The sequence below is a fragment of the Lissotriton helveticus genome, chromosome 9 (genome assembly GCF_964261635.1).
Source record: "Lissotriton helveticus chromosome 9, aLisHel1.1, whole genome shotgun sequence".
Lineage (NCBI taxonomy): Eukaryota > Metazoa > Chordata > Amphibia > Caudata > Salamandridae > Lissotriton > Lissotriton helveticus.
The window spans coordinates 1,084,504,135-1,084,528,754 of NC_136070.1; the positions used below are offsets into that span (position 1 = coordinate 1,084,504,135).

At 42.3% G+C, this 24,620-nt stretch overlaps 1 protein-coding gene across 2 annotated transcripts in view; it reads right to left on the reverse strand.

Annotated features, from left to right (window-relative positions):
- Positions 1 to 24,620, reverse strand: part of TAFA1 (TAFA chemokine like family member 1) — a 1,287,521-nt gene that overhangs the window by 596,128 nt on the left and 666,773 nt on the right. For both annotated transcript variants that reach the window (XM_078661481.1, XM_078661480.1), the window contains exon 3: positions 18,220 to 18,267. In XM_078661481.1, the coding sequence (XP_078517607.1) occupies positions 18,220 to 18,267 (48 nt within the window). The remainder of the gene's footprint in view (positions 1 to 18,219; positions 18,268 to 24,620) is intronic.

Below are 24,620 nucleotides of genomic sequence, written 5' to 3' on the forward strand. Positions count from 1 at the left end.
CGCGCCGAAAAAGGTACAGAACGCCCCCCCCCGGGTACGGCACGTACCCCCCATGATCGCAGGGGTACGCGCCGTACCCCTGTGATCATGCGGGGTACGTGCCGTACACCCAGCGTACATGGGGTACGCACCGTACCCCATGTACGGTGGGTGTACGGCACATACCCCATGTACGCTGGGTGTACGGCACGTACCCCGCATGATCACAGGGGTACGGCGCATACCCCTGCGATCATGGGGGGTACGCGCCGTACGGTGTGTAGGTGATCGTGCGCTTTTCCGTACGAATCGACGTGTACCGTACGAATCGCGTCCGGGTCGGCCGATCGGAATCGTCCGGTCGTACGGCGTCCGTACGAGTCGTACGGAAACGGCTCCGGATACGATTCGTACGGACGGGGATTTTACCGGATCGGATTCGACCCCCAAGTGGAAGAAACCCTACTCCACCATGTAAACTGATCTATAAACTATACAACGGGTTGCCCAATATTTTTGCCCAAAAATTCTTGACAGGTTGACAGGAAATAAATATGTGTATACTCCATTAGAGAAGGGAGGATGCACACTCCATGACTCTAAGCTTTAATATTTTTCTACCAAGTCACAGGTTTTTAAATGGATTACTATACCAGAAATCCATACACAATGTAATGCCACCCTTTTAAAGGTAATGACAGAGGAACATGGACTTAGTGAGGTTACCTACAAATTGTACTATCCTAGCAGCAACTAAAGAATTAAGGTCCTGATTTACAGTTTGGTGGAGGGCTTACTTCATCCCGCAGGTGGTAAATATCCTATCCAATCCACCCTATTACAAGTGCATTATATCTTATGGCACTTGTAATAAGTCAGACGGGTTATCCACCATGCTTGTTACAGAGTAACTTGTCCGTCCAACTCAAATTCAGGCCTTAGGTTTCTCATTCTCTCTGCAATAATCTAAAATAGTCCACATGTATATCAACTGCTTCAGGAAAAAGGCTGTGGCAAACATGGGGTCTGAAGGGAATACTGACTTTCAACGAAATTGAACAAAAATGTGATCTTGCTTTTCAGGGAAGTTTTGCAAGTTTTTACAGTTGGTGAATTACTTTTTTAATGTCTAGAAGATAGGGCATTCCCTGAAATATTAGAGAGGATTCGTGAAGCCCCCAACCCAGCAACGATTGCATTATAAGGATTTATAGGACACTCCAAGATCAGAAATTCACAAACCCTCACAAACTAAAATAATCCTGGAGCAAGATTTAGGATACTTGATTCAGGAGAATCTATCCACTATTTCAATGTATATTAGTTGCATTAAACCACCTAAGACTAAATAGGTTTAGTCAAATCAAAATCATTAATGTCGTCTAGCTGCTTCTTAGGTGTTAAATATTAAACACTTGAAAACATATGCTTTCAAACTGGTCTAAAATTAGAATGTTTGTATCGCCAAATTTAACAGTTTGAAATGAAGATTGAGATGTGGTAAAAACAAACTCCTGAATCATAATACTGAATAGATGGCGAGAACCTCAAATAAAGTCTAAAAGGTGTAAGATGCTTTATTTTTGTTCCATAGTCTATTACAGCACTGAAGTGCATATGAACAATGGATGTAAAAGCTGAAAGGGACAATGGCTTTGTAAGAAAGGTATCATATTAACCACATCGCTGCTTAAGAGTTTCCCCTGCTGTGCTGGACAGCAACGAAAACGGGTGTGGTCATGACGAGCTGAGCTCGTCATGAGCACCTGAGAGGTCCATGCCATGATGAGCTGAGCTCGTCATGAGCATGGAAGGGGTTAAGAAAAGTCTACAGAAGAGATTCAATAAAAGATGGTTTAAACGTAATGTGGTTAGGAAGCTGAGCAATATCATAAAGGATAAAGCTTCTTCAGTGAAAAATGCCTGGAAAATAAACAGTAGCTTTTTTAAAATGTAATTTTAACTGGACTATAGTTCATTCACACTGGAAGAAACTATACGTAATTAGAATTGTTTTTAAATTCTATTTCTTTTTAAAATACATTGGAATTATTGTAAATTATTGGCTATTAGGAAGTTTCATCACATTTTATTACTACTTGTTTTAGACATCTAATGAGGCCAACAACACATAAATAAACAGAACATTATAAAAAGGAAAATCTTCATACCTATATATGCAGCATTAAAATATTTTCAAAAAGCTTTTAAATAAATTTAATAAACTGGAGTATAATTATTCACTTGGAGTACTTAACATGAGCTTAATAAATGGATTGCAAGTATTTATCTTATATCTAAAAGGAAATAAACTTAAATACTGCCTTCACAAATCAGATAGAGCAGGACACATATTCAGTATTTGACAGAAGTTTAAGGGCCATATGTATCAACAACCTGATTTGCGATTCTCAAATAGCGAATTTTTAGAAATCGCTATTTGAGAATCGCAAATAGGGATGCATGTACAAAATTGCAATTTTTTTGCTATTTCTTCGTATTCCTTAATTGCGATTAGCAAATTGCGAATCGCAATTTAGGAATACTTTGCCATTCATTTCTATGGGCCAGGAGGCCCATAGGAATGAATGGGAAGTTATTCTTAATTCGCGATTCGCAATTTGAGAATCGCAAATTGAGAATAATTTCAGGGGTGCAGGGGTGTCCAAAGGACACCCTGTTGCACCCCTGAAATAAGCATGGGTGCACATGTGGCGCACATACATGCCCTAAGGGCATGTATGTGCTTCACATTGCACTTTGAAAAATGCAAAAAAGTGAATTTTTCAAGGAATTCGCAAATTACCAACAACTTGAAGTTGGTGGTAATTTGCGATTCCTTAGTGCCAATTTGCTGTTTTTTATGCTTCTTACATTGCATTTAAGGAATCGCAAAATTCGTGATTCCTTAAATGCAATCGCAAAATAAGGAATCGCAAATTTTGCGATTCCTTATTTTGCACGCAGATTTCTTTGATACATACCATTTAGCACTAATGCGTTCGCAAACGCGTTTGCGAACGCATTGGTGCTTGATACATATGGCCCTAAATTACCTCCTTGGCAAAGGTCACAACGAAAGCTGCCACTGGTTTGTCCTGTCCTCCTTACCGTTACAGCCCTAAGTGCTAATTGCTTCTTATTTAGCATGTTATTTTTTTTACACCTGTCTTACGTTTCCCCTGATCTGGTTAAAGGGTTACTTTTTAATTACAGGTCTTATTTAATTTAATTTTGTCTCATTTACCTTTTGGTCCCCATGTCATTTCTTATTTTGTTATTAATTATTTATCCCTCTTTTAGTTAGGATATTACTGTACTCAACTGGTTCCATTATCTGCACGTATTGCTCTGTGTTCTTCTTGTTTAATTTCTCTACGACACTTTATATCTCATCTCTGACCATATAAATATTCCCACGCCCCTCCTTCTCCTTAGCCCCCCCCCCCACAGACTCCCTATGGTTGCCCTTTCTAATTGAGTGTTTTGTACACTCCACTTTCATACGCTACTCATTCTCACCCTCTTCCCTCATGATTAATATTTATGTTGAAGAAACATTACTTAACACCCTGTAGGTCGTTCATGACTTTGAATATGTTTGTATGCATTCTTCAACTCACACTTGTGTCTCGCTGTTTACCTACAACCACTCCTATTACTATCTAATCTTTCTCTGAGCTATCCTCACACTTCTGTGTTAACTCGCCTTTATCCGACCGCACCTCACTCCACCCCATTCCCATTCTTCAGTATCCTGTACTACTATTTCTTTGGCCTTACTCATCTGCTCCCATCTCCTCTCCCCATACTCCTAATCATGCCCCCTCTCTCGCTTCCCCTCGCTGCCTCAGCCCCACCCATTTCTAAAACCGGCCAGAACTCCTGGTCTATCCTCTACCCCTCTCATCTATCCAAACACGGTAAAAAAAACCTCAATCATAAACTCCTCTGTCTCCACCCAGAAACCTTATTTGAGGACCACCACAATACCCTTAATTCCTCCATCATCACCAACTACATCTTCTACACTACACGCACTTCTAAATGGAAAAGCCTTTTTCTCCACCACCTCCCTATGAGTAATTCCCGCAATATCCCATACGGCTTGAAACTCTCCACTACTCCCTCTCCTTCCTTTCCGGGTGAGATCGGTATCTCCATCTTTAAATCTGGAAACATTCTTTTTCAAGCTTCTGAAAAACACCTACTCATCTTTGAACACCACTTCACCTCTCTATTACTAACCCTCTCTCAATCCGGCTCGACACCCCCGGCTCCCATCTTGATCTCCACCTAACTTACAGCTCCCTCCCCTCCCACGATTTCTCCTACCCCCTTTTCTCTTCCCCTTGATACGCCCTCCCACTCTCTTACGCACAACATATTCCCCCTTTCCCAACAACACTTGACCTCCCGTCCCCATCAGTGTTTCTATTATTGATCCCCCAACTCTCCTACCACCTTTATCCCCTCCCTCTATCTCCCTTGCCATATCCCCTAATCTATCAGATCACCTCTTATTTAATAACCCCACATCCTCAACCCTATCCAACCCATCAACTACTCCTCCCGCTCCTCCTGACTCATCTACTTACCCTTTATCATCCCCCCTTGCTAATATCTCTCCCCCCTCCATCGCCTACCTACCATTCCCTCACACTCTCCCTCATCCCCTGATGCGCCCCATGACCTAGCCCCATGCTCAACTATCCCCCTTACCTCCCAACCTACCCCAACTCCTCTTCCAACGACACCCATCTTACATACTCCTTCATCCCCTCTAGCATCTCACTTTTCTCCAGGTACCCCATCCATTACCAATCTTCCACCTCACTCACCTATCGGTCCTAACAATCGGAACTTACCCCCTACCTCTTTTAATGATCCCTCACCGCACTATAATCCCCCCCGACACCCCCTCCAGGCTTTCCCCCCCTGCCGCCCCATGCTATTCCCCACCTTGATATCCCGCACTCTATCAATCTCCTTAATTTAACTGATGCACTCTATGCTTCAATCCCCTCACAATCATTCCATAAAGTCGAACTTCTACTCTCATCCCTTGTATTAGAAATCTCTTCTCTCAGAAATGATATCTCTCTCCTCCTCAAAGTACATCCGTCCAACCCAGAACACACTTCTATGTTATCGGAATGCGCCGCACTGTCACAAGGCGTTGGTCAGCGCAAGACAACCACCAACGAAACTCCTACTGTATCGACCTCCACCTGCACCCCTCTCCTCCCCGGTAAATTCACGGCCCAAGCTAAGCATAATGACTACTCTATTAGCACCACAACTAACAACCTTAACACATCCTCTCCGTCACACCGTGACAACATCATCCTACCCTCAGGAATCAACTCTTCCATTAACCCCCCTGACCCCCCCTCTCCATCCTCGCTCACCATTCCCTCTCCTTCTTCTATACCTGTTCACTTAAATACGAACAGACTCCCCCCACACCCAACATCGCCTAGGCTTCCTCAAATACTTAGACCTATCCCCCCCGTCCCGCTACCCCTCCTCCTGCCTCTACTCCCCTCCGATGCATGTTGATTAACTGTAGATCTGCCTCCTGTCACGCTACGGAGATTGCTGAAACCATCCTCAGTGAAAATATTGACATCGCATTCCTTACAGAAACCTGGCTCACCGCCCACTCCACCCCTATCCTCGACCTGCTTGTCCCTCCAGGCTTCTCTATCATCAGAAGAGATAGAAACAAACAATTAGGTGGAGGACTTGCCTTGATCTTTAAAGACAAATTTAACATATCGCCTGTCCTGCTCCAAGACCCTTCATCCTTTGAATACCTTTTCACTGACCTCTCTTTTCCGGGCTTACCCTCCACTCGGCTACATACCATCTATCACCCACAGGGTAACTGCCTACCCTTCTCCGAAGAGATGAGTGAGCTTATTATTCAAGCATCGATCTCCCACTCTAAGAATCTCTTCCTGGGTGACTACAACATCCATTGGAACAAGAAGGATGATCCTGCGGTCACCCTTTTCAACGAAACCCTTGACATCACGGACCTGACCCAATGCTGCCTTGCCCCCACTCATAGCAAAGGCGCCACCCTAGATGCTATCCTTACTAACAAGGATTTGGCCACTCTCTCTAATATACTTCCGGTTGATTGGTCTGATCACCACCTCATCCTCTTCTTCTTGAACTGCCCCTCTACTCCCTCCGCACATATCAGCACTCTCCCCATTAAACCCACTCGTAGTCTTCACCTCATCCCACCTGGTGAACTCGAATCCACAATTAAAGCTCGCTTACTCCTCCCCCCTCCCGTAACACCAATGATCTCATTGACCAATACAACTCCTCCATTCTCGACGCCCTCAACCTTATTGCCCCTATTAAACTCAAAAAACAAAAAAACATCCCCTCCAAGTCCTGGTTCAACGCCGACCTCAATAACGAGAGACGGACCCTTAGACATTCAGAACGCACCTGGAGAAGTCATCCCTCCTCCGAAAACCTGACTCTACTTAGAGCCAACAGAGCCCTTTACAAAAATCATATCTTCAATGAGAAAGCAACCTTTCTCCAGTCTCAACTTGACCAGGCTAAGAACCGTCCCAGAGAACTATTTAACATTGTTAAAAAACAAACTTCCTCTGGCCCTCCTAAACTTACATCCTCAGTGAAAAAATGCGAAGAAATTGCCAGTTTCTTCTCTAATAAAGTAAACACCATTGAACTATCCTTCTCTTCCCCTCCTCTCTCTCTCCATCCTCCCTCCCCCAATTCACCATCCCAAATATCCCCAACTAACCTTTTCTGACCGCCACTCCTTCCCCCTACCGACTATCGCCGCCCAACCAACTCTCCCTCCCTAGCACCGCCAGTTCTCTTACTTCCTCCACCCTCCAGCTACACGACCCCGCCCAACCCCTACTTACTAGCACCCAGTCTGCTTCTTCTTTGATTAATACCCTCCCTAAAAACAATGCTTCATGGAGCTCATTTAATCCTATTTCTGAAACTAATATCATCAATATCCTCTCAAAACTCAAACCATCGTCTCACTCCAATGACCCCCTCCCCGCCCATTTAGTTAAAGAACTCAAACATATCATTGCCCCTATTTGGTCCGATATCATCAACTCCTCACTCTCTTCCGGTTGCGTTCCTGCCTCCCTCCAGCTTGGCCAAATATCCCCCATTCTAAATAAAACCTCTGCCGACCCTAATGATCTGAACAATCTGCGCCCTATCTCTAACCTTCCCTTCCTCTCTAAAGCCCTAGAAAAATGTGTTCTGTCCCAACTAGATAACCATATCTCCTCTTTCAATTTACTCGACACTTACCAATCTGGGTTTAGAAAGGGATGCAGCACAAACACAGTGATGCTCAATATAACTGATGACATTTATCGCTCTCTTGACAAAGGCGAATCCTCACTACTTATCCTCCTTGATCTCTCAGCTGCCTTCGATACGGTACACCATCCCACCTTGCTGAACACCCTTAAAGATCGCTTTGGTTCACCTCCTTCCTCCAGAATAGATCTCAGCAAAATAAGCTCAGTCACTGCCTATCCAAACCCCAACCCATCACTCTCGGGGTCCCACAAGGGTCTATCCTCTCTCCAACACTTTTCAACCTCTTCATGGAATCCCTCACTCTCCTTCTTAAACAAGCCAAAATCAGTTACCACCTCTATGCCGACGATACACAACTATACTACACGATTAAATCACACAATTTCATCCTCCACCTCAATGACACTTTGTTGAAAGTCCAAGCCTGGTTTCACCTTAATCATCTTGAACTTAATCCTAAAAAAAACAAAATCATCCTTTTCACCCCTAAACACAACTCCCTCCCCATTCAACTCTGGATCAAAGACATCAATGCTCTTAATTGCCCCCTCTCCACCTCTAATTCTATCAAATCCCTTGGTATCAGTATTGATCAGAACCTTACTCTCATCCCCCACATTAAGAACACAGCCAAAAGTGCTCTTTTCACCCTGCACCACCTCAAAAAAATTAAACCTTTCATTCCCGCTGATGATTTCAAAATCGTTGTTCAATCTCTTGTCCTATCCAGGATCGATTATGGTAATGCCACTCTGGCCGGCACCCCCAAAGCACACCTGGCACCGATGAAAGCTGTCCTCAACTTAGCCGCTAGACTGATCGCTGACTGTAGAAAATTTGAGCACATCTCCCATGTCCTCAAAAATCTTAACTGGCTCCCAATTGAAGGTCGATCCACATACAAGATAGCCTGAATTATACACAAAGCTCTTCACCAAGACACCCCCTCTTACCTTTCAAACAAACTACATAAAGCAGGGAGTACTAGATCCCTGAGAAGTACCAACTCCCTTGTCCTTATCCCTCCTAAAATCAAATGTAAAAAGACCCAATCTCGTGCATTCTCAGGCAATGCACCTATAATCTGGAACTCTCTTCCCAAAGACCTTCGCTCCAACCCATCCTACCCTCTCTTCAAAAGAAGACTCAAATCACTTCTCCTCATTAAATACTGGGGATCCTAATATGTATCTATCCTGAATCCTACTGAACACCCCCATCTCTATGCTCAACTCTCCCCTTATCTCCTTTTTCCGCTCTCCTGACCCCACTACTTACCGTACTCGTTTATTCTCTTTCTTTCTTTTTCCACTGTAATTTATTTTAATGTTCATGTACACTCGAAAACTTTATATTGTATTGTACTTAATTTGCATCTGTTTATGTAAAGCGCTCTGATACTCTAGGGTCCAGCAGGGCTATATAAAACCTTTTGAATAAATAAATAAAATAAATAAATAAACATTAAAATTCATCTTTAAACATGTTCAAGAGAGAAGAAAAAATTCAACTGGGTGATACCACATCAGGAAATGCTGTATATTGTTTGTTAGATTTAGTGAGCTACATCAAAAGTGTAGCTCACTGGGGGAAAGATGGTTTAAAAAATGATCACATCTGCTCTTGGGAGCAAGTTTGAAGCATTTCAATTTCCCATGCATATTGTAAATGTAATACAAAAGTATTTTGTTTACTCCTACTGCTTAGAAAACCTTGATGCAAAAGTTCTCTCAAAGATCCTTCTGGGACTTGTAATAAACAGTAACCCCAAAGGATGACTTGTGCAAGTGCTTGAACAAATGGAGTTGACAGACCGAATTCTAGACATAAAACCTAGACAAGAATCAATGAACCTCTTGTTCAATATTGAGTGTATCATAATTTTCATTTATGTTATTATAATGTTGCCAAAACCTTTAAGACAATATGTTCCATCAAGGTGTGGGTGTTTCTCACTATTTGATTCAACACACATATGTTGCTCAGTGTCCACAAAAGGTTAGGGCTTCTCTGGAAACAAAAAGGAAAGCTTGCTTGCCTGGGGAAGCTAATGTTCTTTCATTGATTATCAAGTGTGACATTTTATTTGATTGGCATTCTGAAACAGTACTCATTTCTGGCCATCCTATCCTCATCCTGACTGAAATCCAGGAACAGTCATTAACAAGTTGTTTTGGATTTTTTAGATATATTTGCCATCTAATTATTAATCTGTACTGTAGTAGGATCATCCATAGACTCCACTAGAAGCATGGTATTGCTAGAATACCAACAGAGTTTGCACTCCTTATTATCAAGGAGGATCCCATCAGTATCATAATGAAACCAGGACATGAAAGGAGCAGCAGTTGGGGAGACGGATAATGGAGCTGCATAGTATGGATGTAGAGTAAGTGTCAGAAGAGGCAGCTCATTATACGACTGGTCAGCGTCGCATATACTCCCCAGAGGAGCTTAAATCCTTGAATAGAGGTGAGCCCATGGTGGACCAGGCGGTCTTGCTGCTGCTTAAAAACCACGGCATATCCCAGACTGTCAGGGTTACATCTGCCCTGGGTAAACATCCCACTCTAAAAATAGCTAGCCTTAATACCCGCTCGCTTCACTGCCATCATTTGGAGGTATATAATATGCTTCAGGACAGTGATATCGATGTCCTGACTCTCTCGGAGACCTGGACGGATGAGAACTCGATGCCTGATATCATTGCCGCTGTTCCAAGCGGATATGATATAATGTGGCACAACCGCCCAGGGGGCTCACGGGGGGGTGGGGTAGCTATCCTCTATAGGAAGACTATGACAGTTGAAAAGGTATTAACAGAGACGATTGACCTAGCCGATTTGCTCGGGGTAAAGGTCACTGTACACAATGTGTGTTGGGTGATTTTGTCTGTCTATCGCCCGCCTAAGTCAACTCCACTTTTCTTTGACCTATTTTGTCCTATTATATCTGACTTTAGTTCAAGATATACAAAAATCCTGGTAACAGGGGATTTTAATCTACATTGGGACAAGCCCAATTGGGACTCACCCACGCGTCAGTTAGACACATTAACCACTTGGATGCTAAGGGTGTTCAAGGAGCTCCATTGACTTTCCATTGAAATCAATGGAAACTCCATGACGAGTTACCCTTGTCATTAGCGCTGAAGGGGTTAATGTCTGCACTGGGTTTTAAACAGATTGTGGATGCCCCAACACATGTAAAAGGCCACACTCTCGACCTCATGTGGACCACAGATGCCACTCTAACATTTAGTGAGGCAGTGTCCTGTGTCTGGTCGGATCACTGCTTGGTCTCTTGTGAGGTCCCCCTCAATAGCGGGGTCGTTCGTAACTCACACGGTTCTAGAAAAACCCGGAAATGGGCTGAAGTCAATCTGATGTCTTTGACCAAGGCACTTCTGGAACCCCCCCAGGTCTTAGAGTTGGATTGTAACCTGGACCGAGAATACTCTGATTTAACGAGAAGTATGACTCGGGCTATCGATCAAATAGCGCCAGTGAGAGTACAGCAAATAAAGGGGTCAGGGAAAGCTCTCTGGTTTACACCACTCTTAAGGGAAACTAAAACAAAGCTAAGGAAGTTAGAAAGGTTGTGGAGGAAATCCAAGCAGGACATGGATAGGAATATCTATAAGGCCTCCCTCCATCAATATAAAAAACTTATGATCCAAGCTAAAGCGGATTAACTTGAGTCGCGCCTAAGTAAGGCTGCTAATATCCAGAAAGAAACCTTTAAAGTACTGGCCGAGCTGAGTAAAAAACCTGACAATGCTAAGGCCCCTTTCGATTGCAACACCTTCCAGGCCTATTTCCTGGAGAAGGTGAAGATCATTGTCCAGGAGATAGAGAATGGGGCGGCGACAGGGACTGCCACCGCCCTAACATCTAAGAATGCGAGCGATTGCTCTCTTGAAGTGTTCCCGGAGATGGATGCACTAATCTTGGAACAGCTGATGGGAAAAATTAAATCTGGCTCCCCAGCTGACCCATGTCCACCTGAGATCTTTCGCGTCGCGCGCCCTCTATTAGAGGATTGTATCATCTCTCTCCTCAATAGATCGCTAGACATGGGATATCTGCCGAGTGAACTTAAGGAGGCGCGGGTAAGACCCTTATTGAAAAAACCGGGGTCGGATCTTGCTGTGTTAAAGAATTACAGACCCATCTCCCAGCTGCCCTTTCTCTCAAAAATCCTTGAGCAGCATGTTCTACAGTCCCTGTCGTGCTATCTGGAATCTTACCACCTACTCCATGATAGACAGGCAGGTTTTCGAGCCCATCACAGCACCGAGTTGGTGATGCTCTCGGTGCTGGACGAACTAAGAGGCAGGGCTGACTGTAAGAAAGCGAGCGCCCTGATTTTATTAGATCTATCAGCGGCGTTCGATACTGTCAGCCACACCTTGCTCTTGGATAGATTAAAGAACTTCGGGATTAAGGGCTTGGCTTTTCAGTGGTTGGAATCCTTCCTTACAGGAAGGACCCAAAAGATACAACTGGGGGATGAAACATCTGAGGTGGGGATTTTAGAGTGTGGGGTACCGCAGGGGTCTGCCCTGTCCCCGCTTCTATTTAATCTGTACCTGCAACCACTGATTGCTTCGCTGGCTGCGATGGACTGTAAAGTCTTTAACTACGCGGATGATACGCAGTTGCTGCTAAGTATAAACGACACCACGGCTGCGCAACTCCAATCCCAGAACATCTTGAGGTTCACGGTGCAATGGATGACGGATAACCTTTTAAAAGTCAATCCTGACAAAACTGAGATCTTAGTTATCCCATCCATTTCCTCACCTTGGAGTGATCTTTACTGGCCTATGGAGTTGGGCCCTGCCCCAAAACCAAGCCTGGCTGTAAAAAGCTTGGGGATTAGGTTGGACGACGACCTGTCGATGGCTCCTCAGATCTCGTCGGTGGTAGGCAGCTGTACAAATATCATTCGGCAACTGCGGAAGTTATCCCCTATCCTCTCACAGCCCATGATGCGATCAATAGTGGCTGCCACTATCATTTCCAGAATTGATTATGGGAATGCTCTCTATCTTGGCTTACCGAAAACTCTTACCAACAGGCTCCAGGTCTTAATGAATGACACAGCCCGATTGATCTTTAGACTCCCGAGGAGGTCTAAAGCCACTCCTTTATTACAAAGCCTACATTGGCTTCCAATTAAAGAAAGAGTGGAATTTAAGAGTCTGTGTACAGCTCATAAGGCAATCTATGGTAAGGCTCCGGCCTATATCAAAGAGCGCCTGCAGCTGTACTGTCCGGTGAGAACACTTCGGTCTTCGGACTCGCAGCTGTTGACCTGTCCTCGCTATAGGCTAGCGACGAAGGGAGGGAGAGCCTTCTCAGTGTTGGTTCCCCAGCTGTGGAACAGCTTGCCTGGAGGGCTGCGTGAGGAAGGAAACCTCTTAAGATTTAGAAAGAGCCTAAAAACGCTATTGTTCAGGAGAAGCCTGAGCATGGCATAATTTAGTGTTGTTCTTTGCTCTGATTCCGCTATGTTATTGTCCTGTACCATCTTTTCCTGGCGCTTAGAGACCTGTAGGTGATTAGGCGCGGTATAAAATTAAAATAACAATAACAATAACAATAACAATTATAGACCTTTAAGCAGCTAAAGTCTAGGGTCATGGTCATCAGTTAGGGGTACCCAGTGGTAGCCGCTACTACTCTTAGCATGCCCTTTAGAAGTCCTGGAACTGCCCTCGCTACCCCTAGTGTCAGGCATTATCCGTCATGATGGTCCCCATAAATGTTGGAGAAGTTTGACAGATGAGTCCGTCAAACATGACAGAAGGCCGTCAAACATTTCCACTGATTTCAATTTTTATTCCCAACTTGAGAGTTTGTTTTGAAAAATATCAAACGCCCCCTGTACCATAGAAGTTTTCTCCCACGGTGTGGGGGACATTCTTTTTTTTCCTCTCCCTTGCTGCCAGGTTTTACCATACAGTAAACAACAGAAAAAAAAGCATAATGCCATCCAACCTAAGTAGGACGGACAGTGTTATGTGCTTCCTCCAGTGGCTCTCAAACCATCGGGCCACTGGAGGAAGGTTTACACAGAAAGAATTCATTTTATTTCATCTCCATAAACCTGGAGGCTTGACTGACTTAGAATCGGGTGTACTGACTGATAGTTTGGCGGAGAGGTTACTCCGTTGCCGTTGTGATGGACTACCCTTTCCTTCAAACTCTAAAGAAGGCCCCATGTCTCAATTGAATTCCTAAGTACTAAACATTTTAACAGAACCTAATATGACATTTCTAGCAAAGGTGGTCACTCATAAACAGTTGTGTAGATGAAGCCAGAAGCAAACATCGTTTTCTTTATGGTACTGCGTAGACTTACTTTTGCTAGTATTCTGAGTGCTGTAAACGTGCAATTTAGTCTCACAATGCATAAGCCCTCCCCCTGAAAACATGAGGAAAAAAGTAACTGCACACAAATGGTTATTTAACTTTCTATTGAGATTGTGATACATTGGCGCAGAGAATGTACCTGTGGTCTAGAAGTCAAATGTCATACTTGGGCTGCAATGAGTGTTAACACAACCCTCACATATGACTGAAATATACATCTCCAGAGAACACCATTATGTACAGCCTGCTGCAGTTTTTCAAAACACTGCATTAACACATTCCAGAGAAAATTGCTCTGTAATGTAGGAAACTTAATTGTATGCATTGGATGTGTCAGCCTGAAGTGTGTAGTGTAAGCCCACAGCGTAGGTTGCTCAATGTGAATACTGGGACACATTAAATGTTAAAGAAAAGTATATTTTCACAATAGAAAGTCACAAAACGTTGTCTGCCACTGTGTAGGCAAATTTATATATTCCTTTTAGTAGACCAAACTGCAAAATAAAAGAATATGCTCATTCACAATTCAGCCCAGGAAAATTGTATCAACTTGCTTAGAAGCTATTCTCCATTGTTCATCAAAATCTAGTCAATGTAGATTTCGGCAATTTGAACTTGAAAGTAACTTTTGTAGAATGTATTTTTATATTTTGTGGTGTTTAAAAGCAAAATAGAAGAATTTCTGCTGGAAGCTTCTCCTCTTGCATCCGATTTGGGGGCCTGATAGAGAACAATAAACCACTGTGATGAAGACTAATGACAATCAGACACTGACCACTTAGATAGGATGATCCACCTAGGAGAAGTAAGGACAATTGATATCAGGAACAGCCTCATCTTTAACATGGAAACCCCAAATGAGAACCCAAATAAGAGAAGTGTTTTCATCCATAAAGGTCCCTCACACATTTGTCTCTGCCCAGAAAAAAAGGAAGCTTTCCAGATCAAAACAAAAAGGATAGGGATGAATCTGGGAGGGAAATCAGAGCTCTTGTAAGGGGAGCATGAGTTTAGCCATCGCTAATAAGGTACTCTGTGAAGGTTGACATTAAAGTGAAAGAGGAAGTGCTGCAACAAATTGCTGGCTTTTATTGGTAATTCTGACATTATTTGAGATAGAGAATTCTCCAATCACAAGGTAAGAATTTTACCTCTCCACTAATTCCTCAGCTCAGATCATTCCGGGACTTGGAAGAATGCAAACTGATTGTTTCAGCAAAAACTAAACAGCAATACATATGTAAAACATTATTTAGGATACCAAAAATGTGTCTTCATGGTTTTTCTAATAATGTAAAAAAAAAAAACTAGTACATTCAATAAATCTACAGTTATACAAACATAACTGACCTGAAAATTCACATAATTTCTAGTCATATACCAATCACATGTTATGGGTAACTAATCAGAACAAATATGAGCAATGAGGACATATTAGACACTACCTCAGACCTATAACATAATTCAAAAGGAACAAGAGTATCTGAATTGTTGGACCCAGAAACTTAAAGGACTCCTGTCCTTCAATTGCTCCTAGGCACTGGAAATTCTTTACAATGGACATATGGCTGGCTTCCTGTTCACTGCCACAGGGACAAAAAAGACAGGAATGATTATCATCACATTTAGATTCAACTGGTGAGTTGTGAGTGGACTGCCCTGGACCTTATGAAAAATCGGGCTGTGAAGGGACCTAGGTCCTGGATCCCTCCTCTTTGGCCAGCTGCACCAGAAACCCGGAGTGACTTCCTGGGATGAAGAAACAGTGAAACTGAGGGGAGTATGTAGAGTTTGGCACATGAGAGACTCACTCACAAAAGGCCGCCATATAAAAGTCCACATTTGTAAAGCGCACAATCACCCGTAAGGGTCTCTAGGCGCTGGGGGGCCGTCGGGAAGATTAAGCGAGCTATTGCCCAGAGTCACATGGTGCTGGGCTAACCTGCCGCCGGAGCCGGGGATCGAACCCTGATCCCCAGATTCCAGCGTCAGTCGCCCTGGCCGCGCCACACCTCTCCCACTCCCGCCATATAACAACTACCTAATAGCATATTGCAATTGTAATATGGTGGATGGGCTATTAGCCACCTTTTGACAAAGGTTTGGGTCCACTAAAATCTGGGGATCAGGACAAGGCTCTGACCGGCTCCCAAAAAAAGCAACTAAGGTGGCTACAGATTGATGATTTGTCCCACTTGGATATATTTCAGCCTGTATTTAATGCCCCAGTGGAGCCTTTGAAGAAACACATTCAGGCATCCTGCATTGCCCTGTGGAAATAATGTGAACCAAAAAATCGAATATCAAAAACTGAAGGCTTCATTGGGAGTTTAATGGCAATATACCTCATTTTAAGGGATCTTTTCCTACTTTACCAGCCTACATTGACCCATTTATGGCTTTGGAGAAAGAAATACAACAAAGCTGCAAGGTAAAACTTTTCATTGGTGTGACCCGCTGCTTTGACTGGTGTGACCCACTATGCTTACCAGACCCCATCTCCATGGCAGTTGGTCTGAAATCATGCATATGGTGTGGTCTACCCAAGATTTACTTTCATTCACACATTGCTATTTCTGTGTAAGTCTGAAAATACATATCTAAAGTTTCAAAATCAATTTCTATTTATTGTTCACATGGTGTGTTCTTATCTTTAATGTTGTTTGGTACCGCTTGAAACTGACATGCATGATTCGTCCGATGACCTGATTTGCTGCAGTAAATAATTACAGCAGCAAATCAGGTCATCGGATGCATCATTTAAACATTTAAAGGGAAAATGTTCTCTCATCTAATTGATTTTTCAAATCTGGACCCATGGAACCTCCGTGAATGTGCAGGATATCTCCAAATTAACTATCAAACTATGCAATTCATTGAACCCTTCAATGCAAGCCTCACATATTGTCTTTATGCAAATGTCTCCCAAACTACAGCATGGATTGAAAACAAACCACAAGGCAGTTCACATTTTGAGTAAAGTTCTAGTGTCATGCTAAATTTAGTTTAATTCCATATGCCATGTTTGCTGCAGTACAGAGCAAATATTTCTATGGAAGCTAGAATTAGAAGCCCAACTTTTTGACCCCTTTCTAACTTTTTCCTCCAGCACTGGTCTGATAGAAATCTGATATCCCGATACTTAGCCTCTTTCAATAAATATTTGCAGATTTAGTGATAGTTGTTAAACAGTGTCAAAGTTAGCAAACCACAAAAAACATATTTTCAATGTACAGTGAGACTTAGCCATAACGTCAAAGCCTGTAACCAAATTTCTAAAAAGTATAACAATTCCAGACGAAAATCAGGGAACTTACGGTTATCATCCAAAACTTAAAAATCATGGAAATTTGCCAGGCATTTTTAGTAAGTCTTCATAGTTTCTGGGAGCAATGCTCAAGACTCCACATACAACATCAGAGGGAATGCCACTGATGACATCACTGAAGATAAACCTAATAAGATCATCAATGCTTTAGACAGAGAACAGGGTACAAAGGCCTGACCTATGCCATTCTTCATATTTTTTACACATAAGTGCATAGTCTGTTACCTGCCCTGTACATAATGTACATGGAATGTGGCTGAATCACAGACCAGATCTAGATGTAGGACACCGACCAGGGCTTGATAGGGCCATATGCCCAATAGATTAGTTGTACAGGCATCCACTTGCCACCTATAAGGCCATAGAGTTCTTCTGTGTGTAGGATGTATCAGGGATGTTCCTATTCAAAGCACTTGACATATACAAATTGTGACATAAGATTCTGTTTCTGGCAGTCAACTATACTGCTCATATTTACATTTTAGTTTACAAACTAATTTGTGAACACAAATGCAATATATCTCTAGGCTTCCCCACCCTTAATTTTTAATTTCTGTTTTAATCCAATGAATGTGTTTTCACAAAAAAATAAAAGGATCATAGCTTAAAGTAACCTGAATTGAAAAGATCTCCAATTGATTGAATAACGCAACAGAAAGAATACATTTTGGATTGGGAAATGAAATTATAATGTTTAAAATTGCAAATATTTTGAATGAAACTACAGCAATGTGCCCACTTGTGAAGCACATATATTTGTGGAATCTTGGCAGTCTAATGACAGAGAAAAAGATTATTGTTACACAGTGAAAATGCTCTTAACATGTTTTTTTCTGGGAGTGCAATTTCTCCAAAGTGATAAATTGACCTCCTACAGCCTTTCTAGGAGATGAAAAAGACATCTTTTAAAATATGTGGAAAGTTAACTTGGAACTATATTCTATAGTGTCATATATTGTATAAATGCTTTTTTGGTTCCTTATTGAAATATTTTGCCAGTTGTCTTCTCTATTTGTGTTTACCTCCATATTTCTCCTTTTTTAACTTGAGTGTTAAGCTACTGTATTGAAATGTATTTTTCTATATTTTATTGTATGGAATGTTGAGATTATATTTGATTCTTTAACACGACTCTGCTTTATTATTAAAGAGTAACATATTAAATAAAGAGCTGATGCCACTTACCTATTTCTCCAATGTGTCTGCTGTTGGAGATATGTTCGGATGGGAATCCTGTGAAAGAAAATGATATATTTAGTTTACTCCTGTAATCAGAGTAAAATAGGAGATGCCATTATCAGAACATGTATTATTGTTCATCAGCGATATTAACATGTTTATCAACCTCTTTTGGGTACCTGAACAATCATTTTGACATTCAACAGAGAATATTAATGAATATTGAAAGAAGTGAGGTGTATGGACAATCATTGTTTCTGAGACCACAGCAATTTTAGAAAGTCTACTACACATATACATAACACATCATTATGGGTACGGATAATGAACATATATATTTGAAAGTGTTCATCATGCTTTTTACCAGTCATACTTTTGAGCCTGTGCAAAGAACTCTAGGCTGCATTCGGTGTGTCTGACAAAGCATGACAATGTGTCCGATACAGTAGTTCGAAAAGGCAGATGAGCATTACTAGGCTAATACTTCAGTGCATTAGGGCCACACTAGAAAACATTGCACACAATGTGATGGTTTTAAAATGTACATTAATAAGAATGTAGGTCCCATGAGATTGCACCAGGCATCTGCTCTCGCCACTCTCTCTAAAATGGTTTCAGGCTTTGTACTGTGAGGTCATGATATTTTGAAAACAGTTAACTTAGCATTGCCATTGCATTCCTGTAACTGTGTATACACCATTCCTTCATTTTGCAGTAGTAACATGTTATGGTTATAAGTCACCTTTTCCGGCATGCCCCTGAACGGGCTGACTCCAGATTTGCCACTGTCACCTGCTTTGGCGGCTTTTACACCTATTGCTCTGTTAGACTCACTGATGGTCCTCAAGTCTCTTAAATCTGGATCACCGACAGACCCCTGTCCGGCTAGATTGTTGTCCTCAGTCTCAGAGATGGTCAATCCTGTGGTAAATAGACTAATCAACCTGTCCCTCATGGAAGCCACGGTGCCTGTAGCCTGGTAAAAGGCCAAAATCATGCCAGTATTGAAAAAAACTACTCTGGATCCCTCTATCCCTTTCAGCTATTGCCCTATTTCTCTCCTTTCTGGCGTGGCGAAAGTATGTGTAAAAGTGGTAAACAAACAATTGTCCAACTATGTCAAACTTCACGGCCTGCTCCACCCGGCTCTATCAGGCTTCGGAGCCACATACAGCACTGAGACAGCTCCGGTTGAAGTTGCTGAAGCTATTTGGGAAATGGGTGACCTTGATTCTGTTGGACCTCTCAGCGGCATTCAACACTGTGCCACATTCCTTGCTTCTGGACAATCTCCGGGAAATTGGAATTTCAGGGTATGTCTGGAGATGGTTGAAGTCCTTTCTGGAGGGCAGAATGCAACAAGTCTGGCTCCCCCCTTTCTCTTCCTCCCCCAGACCGTGACCACGGGAGTGCCTCAGGGGTCCACTCTAAGTCCTCTTCTTTATAATACATATATTACTCCCCTGATACAGATGGTTGAGGAGCTTGGAGCCAAGATCATGGCTTATGCAGATGACACCCAGCTCCTCTTCACGTGAAAGAAAAATGATTCCTCTATCTCTCCAGCTAAATTCTGTCTGACGGACGTCTTTAAATGGCTCTCCTTGGCACAGGTAAAGTGCAATAGGGAGAAAACTGAGATCCTTCTTTTTGGGAGCTTCCCCCCTTTGTTCCGGAAAATGCATTAGCCAGATTAATATCCCATGCCAACTTCTGAGGGTAAACCCACCAAAAACCTAGGGATATGGTTTGTTGATAAGTTGAACTTCTCTACTCAGATCAAGAAGCTTACAGGTCAGTGCTTTGATATACTAAAATCCCTTAGAAAGTTTCTACCTTTCCTCCCTAGGTCAGCAAGGGAAATGGTTACCCGTGCTTTGGTATCATCACACATTGATTATGATAATGCCCTGTACGTGGGCCTGCCGGGATAGCTCTTGAACAGACTGCAGGTAGTCCAGAATGCCGCTGCCATGACTCTTCTCAATATCCCTATAAAAACCAGCACGAGGCGACATTTGCGCAATCTCCACTGGCTACCTCTGACAGGAACAGTTACGTTTAAATCCCTTGTATTGGCATACTCAGCTCTATATGGACACGGTCCTGCCTGCCTGAGAAAGTGCTTCAGGTTTTATGTTCCTTCCAGACAGCTGCATTCAGCCTAGCAGCTTCTTGCTCACGTCCCGAGATTTTGCCTTAAGAGAGCTGGAGGAAGCTCTCTTGCTTTTAGGGCGATTTCTGCCTGGAATCCGCGTACCTTGGACTTCTGCAGCATTCAGGACCCAAAGCTCTTCAGGAAGAGACAAAATATGTTTTTTTTCTAGTAGTACTTTCCACCCCTCCCCCACAAGGTTCATGCCAGGACACTTGTTGAGTATCAAATTTCATAAACATTCTATTGCATCGCTCTGAAATATTTAGATCATAAGGGTGTCTATTAAGCAAGACAGCAAACTGTAAGAAATTGTTCAAGCCAGGGCCCCTTTTCTAAAGAGCTGTAGCTCCTCATTCCTCAAAAAACATTTTTGAAACAACAATCTTCTGAGTGGCCTTACAGACTCTTTCAGGCAGAACTCCACAAATTCGGAAATCATCTCTAATTGCCCCAACCTCACAATAAGCAAGATTTGGACTGCCATCTTCAAAAAGTGTCCCTTTGAGATTTAACAATACTTCTTTCCATGATTTCTGAGTAATAATGTGTTAACATCCATGTGTTTCATTTTGAATATGCTTTACATTGGTGTCTTTCCTATTGGTCGTACACTTGACAACTGCTCCGTCATTTATTTATGTAGAACCTGCTCATGTACTATTCTTTAAAAATATGATGATAGCTTTGGAAGGGTTCCTTTTGTCATTATTGACTCCCCCATGTTAATACACACTTTTGTTTTGCCTAGCATCTTTTCACAGGTACATATTTATTCGACCTTCAAAGTAGAAATTACCCCAAAGGAACCTTTTTGTTTTGCATGTATAAGGTTTAAAGGAGGCCCAGAACACAATGCATGCTGGCTTGCATAATAAAAACAATAGATAAACTATGTGTTCAGAATAATAATCCCTACAGTCTCTTCTTCACCAGCTTTCTTCCGCGTTATCATGCGTGGGTGTTTCGGTGCTATGTTCAATTCACTACGGATGGGGTCCCTATAGCATTTGCTTACATATTTCCTGCAAATTGGGGGACGCTCTTTCTTCATAACTTCAATAACTAATCTCCATTTAATATTGAACTTTGTGTCCTCAGTGTACCACATTTTTTGGATTTCACCATTTCTTGACCCAGTGACATTATTGTGCTTTGGGTTATCTATATACACCTATACCATGCTTGGACATATTGAAGTTACTTGGACCTTTCATCTTAGCCTTGAAAAAGTCTGAAAATAACAACTTTGTACAGACGAAACACGCGTTGGCTGCCTTTTATGCTTGAATTTGAATAAGAAAATAAAGAAAGCTACATGTGACAACACTTCCATCGGGTCATCCTGTCTTGATACAATTGAAGATTTGTTAATTCATTATATTTGATATTGCAGTTCTTGTTCTATATACAGTCCTTAAATGGATAGGATATTATAACAGTTTTGATTTGGTTGTGCTGTATTGTCTATCTGAAATAAATTTAATGTGAGCAAAGCACAGCCTCCTTTTCACTATTCAATGTTGTACAATGTAGATCCCACTTTGACAACACCTGTTACATACATTAAGGGCAATATGTATCATGCAAATTCGCATTCGCAAAGGCTGAAATTCGCAGAATTTCCGCCTTTGCGAATGCGAATTTGCTAAATGGAATGTATTAAGCAAAACTGGTGCAAAATAAGGAATCGTAAAATTTGTGATTCCTTATTTTGCAATTGCATTTAAGGAATCGCAAATTTTGTGATTCCTTAATTGCAATGTATGTAGCAACAAAATTTAGCAAAATGCCCTTAAGGAATCACAAATTACCACCAACTTCTAGTTGGTGGTAAGTTGTGAATTCCTTGAAAAATGCACATTTTTGCATTTTTCAAAGTGCCATGTGACGCACATACATGCCCTTAGGTTATGTATGTGCGCCACATGTGCACCCATTCATATTTCAGGGGTGCAACAGGGTGTCCTTCGGACACCCCTGCACCCTTGAAATTATTCTCAATTTGCGATTAGCAAATTGCAATTCGCAAATTGAGAATAACTTCCTATTCATTCCTATGGGCCTCCTGGCCCATAGAAATGAATGGGAAAGTATTCCTTAATTACGATTCGCAATTTGCTAATCGCAATTATAGAATTCTAAGAAATCGCAAAAGAAATGTGATTTTGTACATACATACCCATTTGCAAATCTCAAATAGCGATTTCTTAAAAATCGCTATTTGGGAATCGCAAATGGGTATCTTGATACATATGGCCCTTAGTCCTAGGATAACCATGTAAGGAAACAATGTTCAGGGTGGAACTTGGTTGCACTGTACAAATAATCTTTACATTAAATTGGGTTATTGATTGGGGGCTGAAACTTCACTCAAGCAACAATCATAATCCTTGTCAGGGTTAATTACCAAAAAGTCACTAAATGAACCTGTGCTTGACCCTCTGGTAGCTTTGCATAAAGGCAGTCAGGCTTAACTTAGAAGCAATGTGTAAAGTATTTTTGCAGCACATAAACAGTAAAAAAGAAGAAACCAACACAAAGAAAGTCCCACACCAAGTTTGGAAAATAGAGTCAAATGTAATACATTATTTGACAGTAGACCTGGAGATGTGCAGTGTCAAAGATTTAGGTAAGTATAGTGTCTAAAAGCACAAAGCTCCATTTACGGTCATCTGGTCGTGCTAGACGCGTGGGAAGTCACAAAATTTAGCTGACCCTGAAGGAGCATGGACTGGATACAGGACTAGGTTAATCCAGGTGAAAAAGTTACCTTCTCAAAGTCTAGTTTGCGGTGGAGGAGGCTGCGGGGAGCTGGGAAAACTTCACAGATAGTTGTTACTGTAGTGCAAAGAGCAGGCTGGACATTTCAGACAGTCGTCACTGTAGTGCAAAGATCCTGTCAGGCGTCACGGGCGGTTGTTGCTGGCGCTTCACGTTGGTTGTCACCATGGACTGTCGATGCTGTAGAGTAAACTGCAGATCTGGCATTGCTGGTCATTGCTGGCATCACAGTAGCTCAAAGTGTCGAGACACGATAGCTTTGCATTGACCGTTGTCGCTGGTGGCTACAACACGGCACGCAAATGCTCACTCCTGGTCACAAAGAGCCCAAAACTTCAGGATTTCTCCTTTTTCTTCACAAGAGAAGCTCAACTGATACCAGCCAATGATCCAGGACCTGAGGAGGCACCTCTTGAGGATGATGAACATCCACCAGCAGAGGCCGGCAGGGCTCAGCCATGTCCAGTTGCAAAAACAGTTAGGGTCAGTGTGGCAGGTCAGTTGGGCAGCTACAGGGAGGCCTCTTGAGCTTATTGTGTCTCTTTAGCTAAGAACAGGAAGTCACCTGACTGTAGGATCCACTTTGCCTGGGATAAAGAGTTCAAAACCAGTCTTTCGACTCAGAGAGCAGGAAAGGCCTCAAGCAGTAGGGGAGTCCTCTGGCAGCAGAGCAGGTCTTCTGTAGCAACCACAGGTTGAGGAGGGGACTGCAGAGTGGGTCTCAGGGTCCAATATTTATACCAGGTTTGAAATGGGAAAAACATCTAGAGTTTCTCCCCACAAAGGAAGCTAGAATTTCAATCATCCCTGCCCTGGTCCCAAGATGTCTGGAGTGACAAAATGCTAATGTGAAGCCCTTTGTGGGCTGGTTCAGTTTCTTTGAAGTGTAAGCAGGGCTATGTATACTGCTTTGCTCTGCAGTGCTTTAAATCTTGAACTGAGTCTACCGGGCTCAGAATGGGATAGAGCTTGTTATTACATTGAATGCCCTTCTTGTGATTCACTGGTGCAAATATACTGACAGTGTGTTCTGATTATAGGTGGGGTTACACAAGCACATGTGCCCTCCTTTAATAATAAAGTTCCCCAGGTACACAAAATAGGTGCAAATGCTCATTGCATGCCTGGGGCACTCACTGTAATACAGATTCTAGTATTCATCATAAGAATAGTTTACCCATAACTGCTATTGAACAATGCTAAGTTCCTCTAAACCTCACTTGCCATGGTGCAAAGTTGATTTTTTTAGTAGGCTACATATGGGATTCCCAACATATTCTCTCTTGAGAACTTCATAAACCCTGCAAATCGAGTACTCTTCAAAATTATTCAATGCCAGCCCACCTTATTCTACAACCAACATGCTTGTTGACTTTGGGCTAGTTGCAGAGATCATTTCAAAACACATGTCTTGGTTTTCAAGTCACATTATGGTGTATATCCCTAGGTAAGAGGTTGACTCGACTTG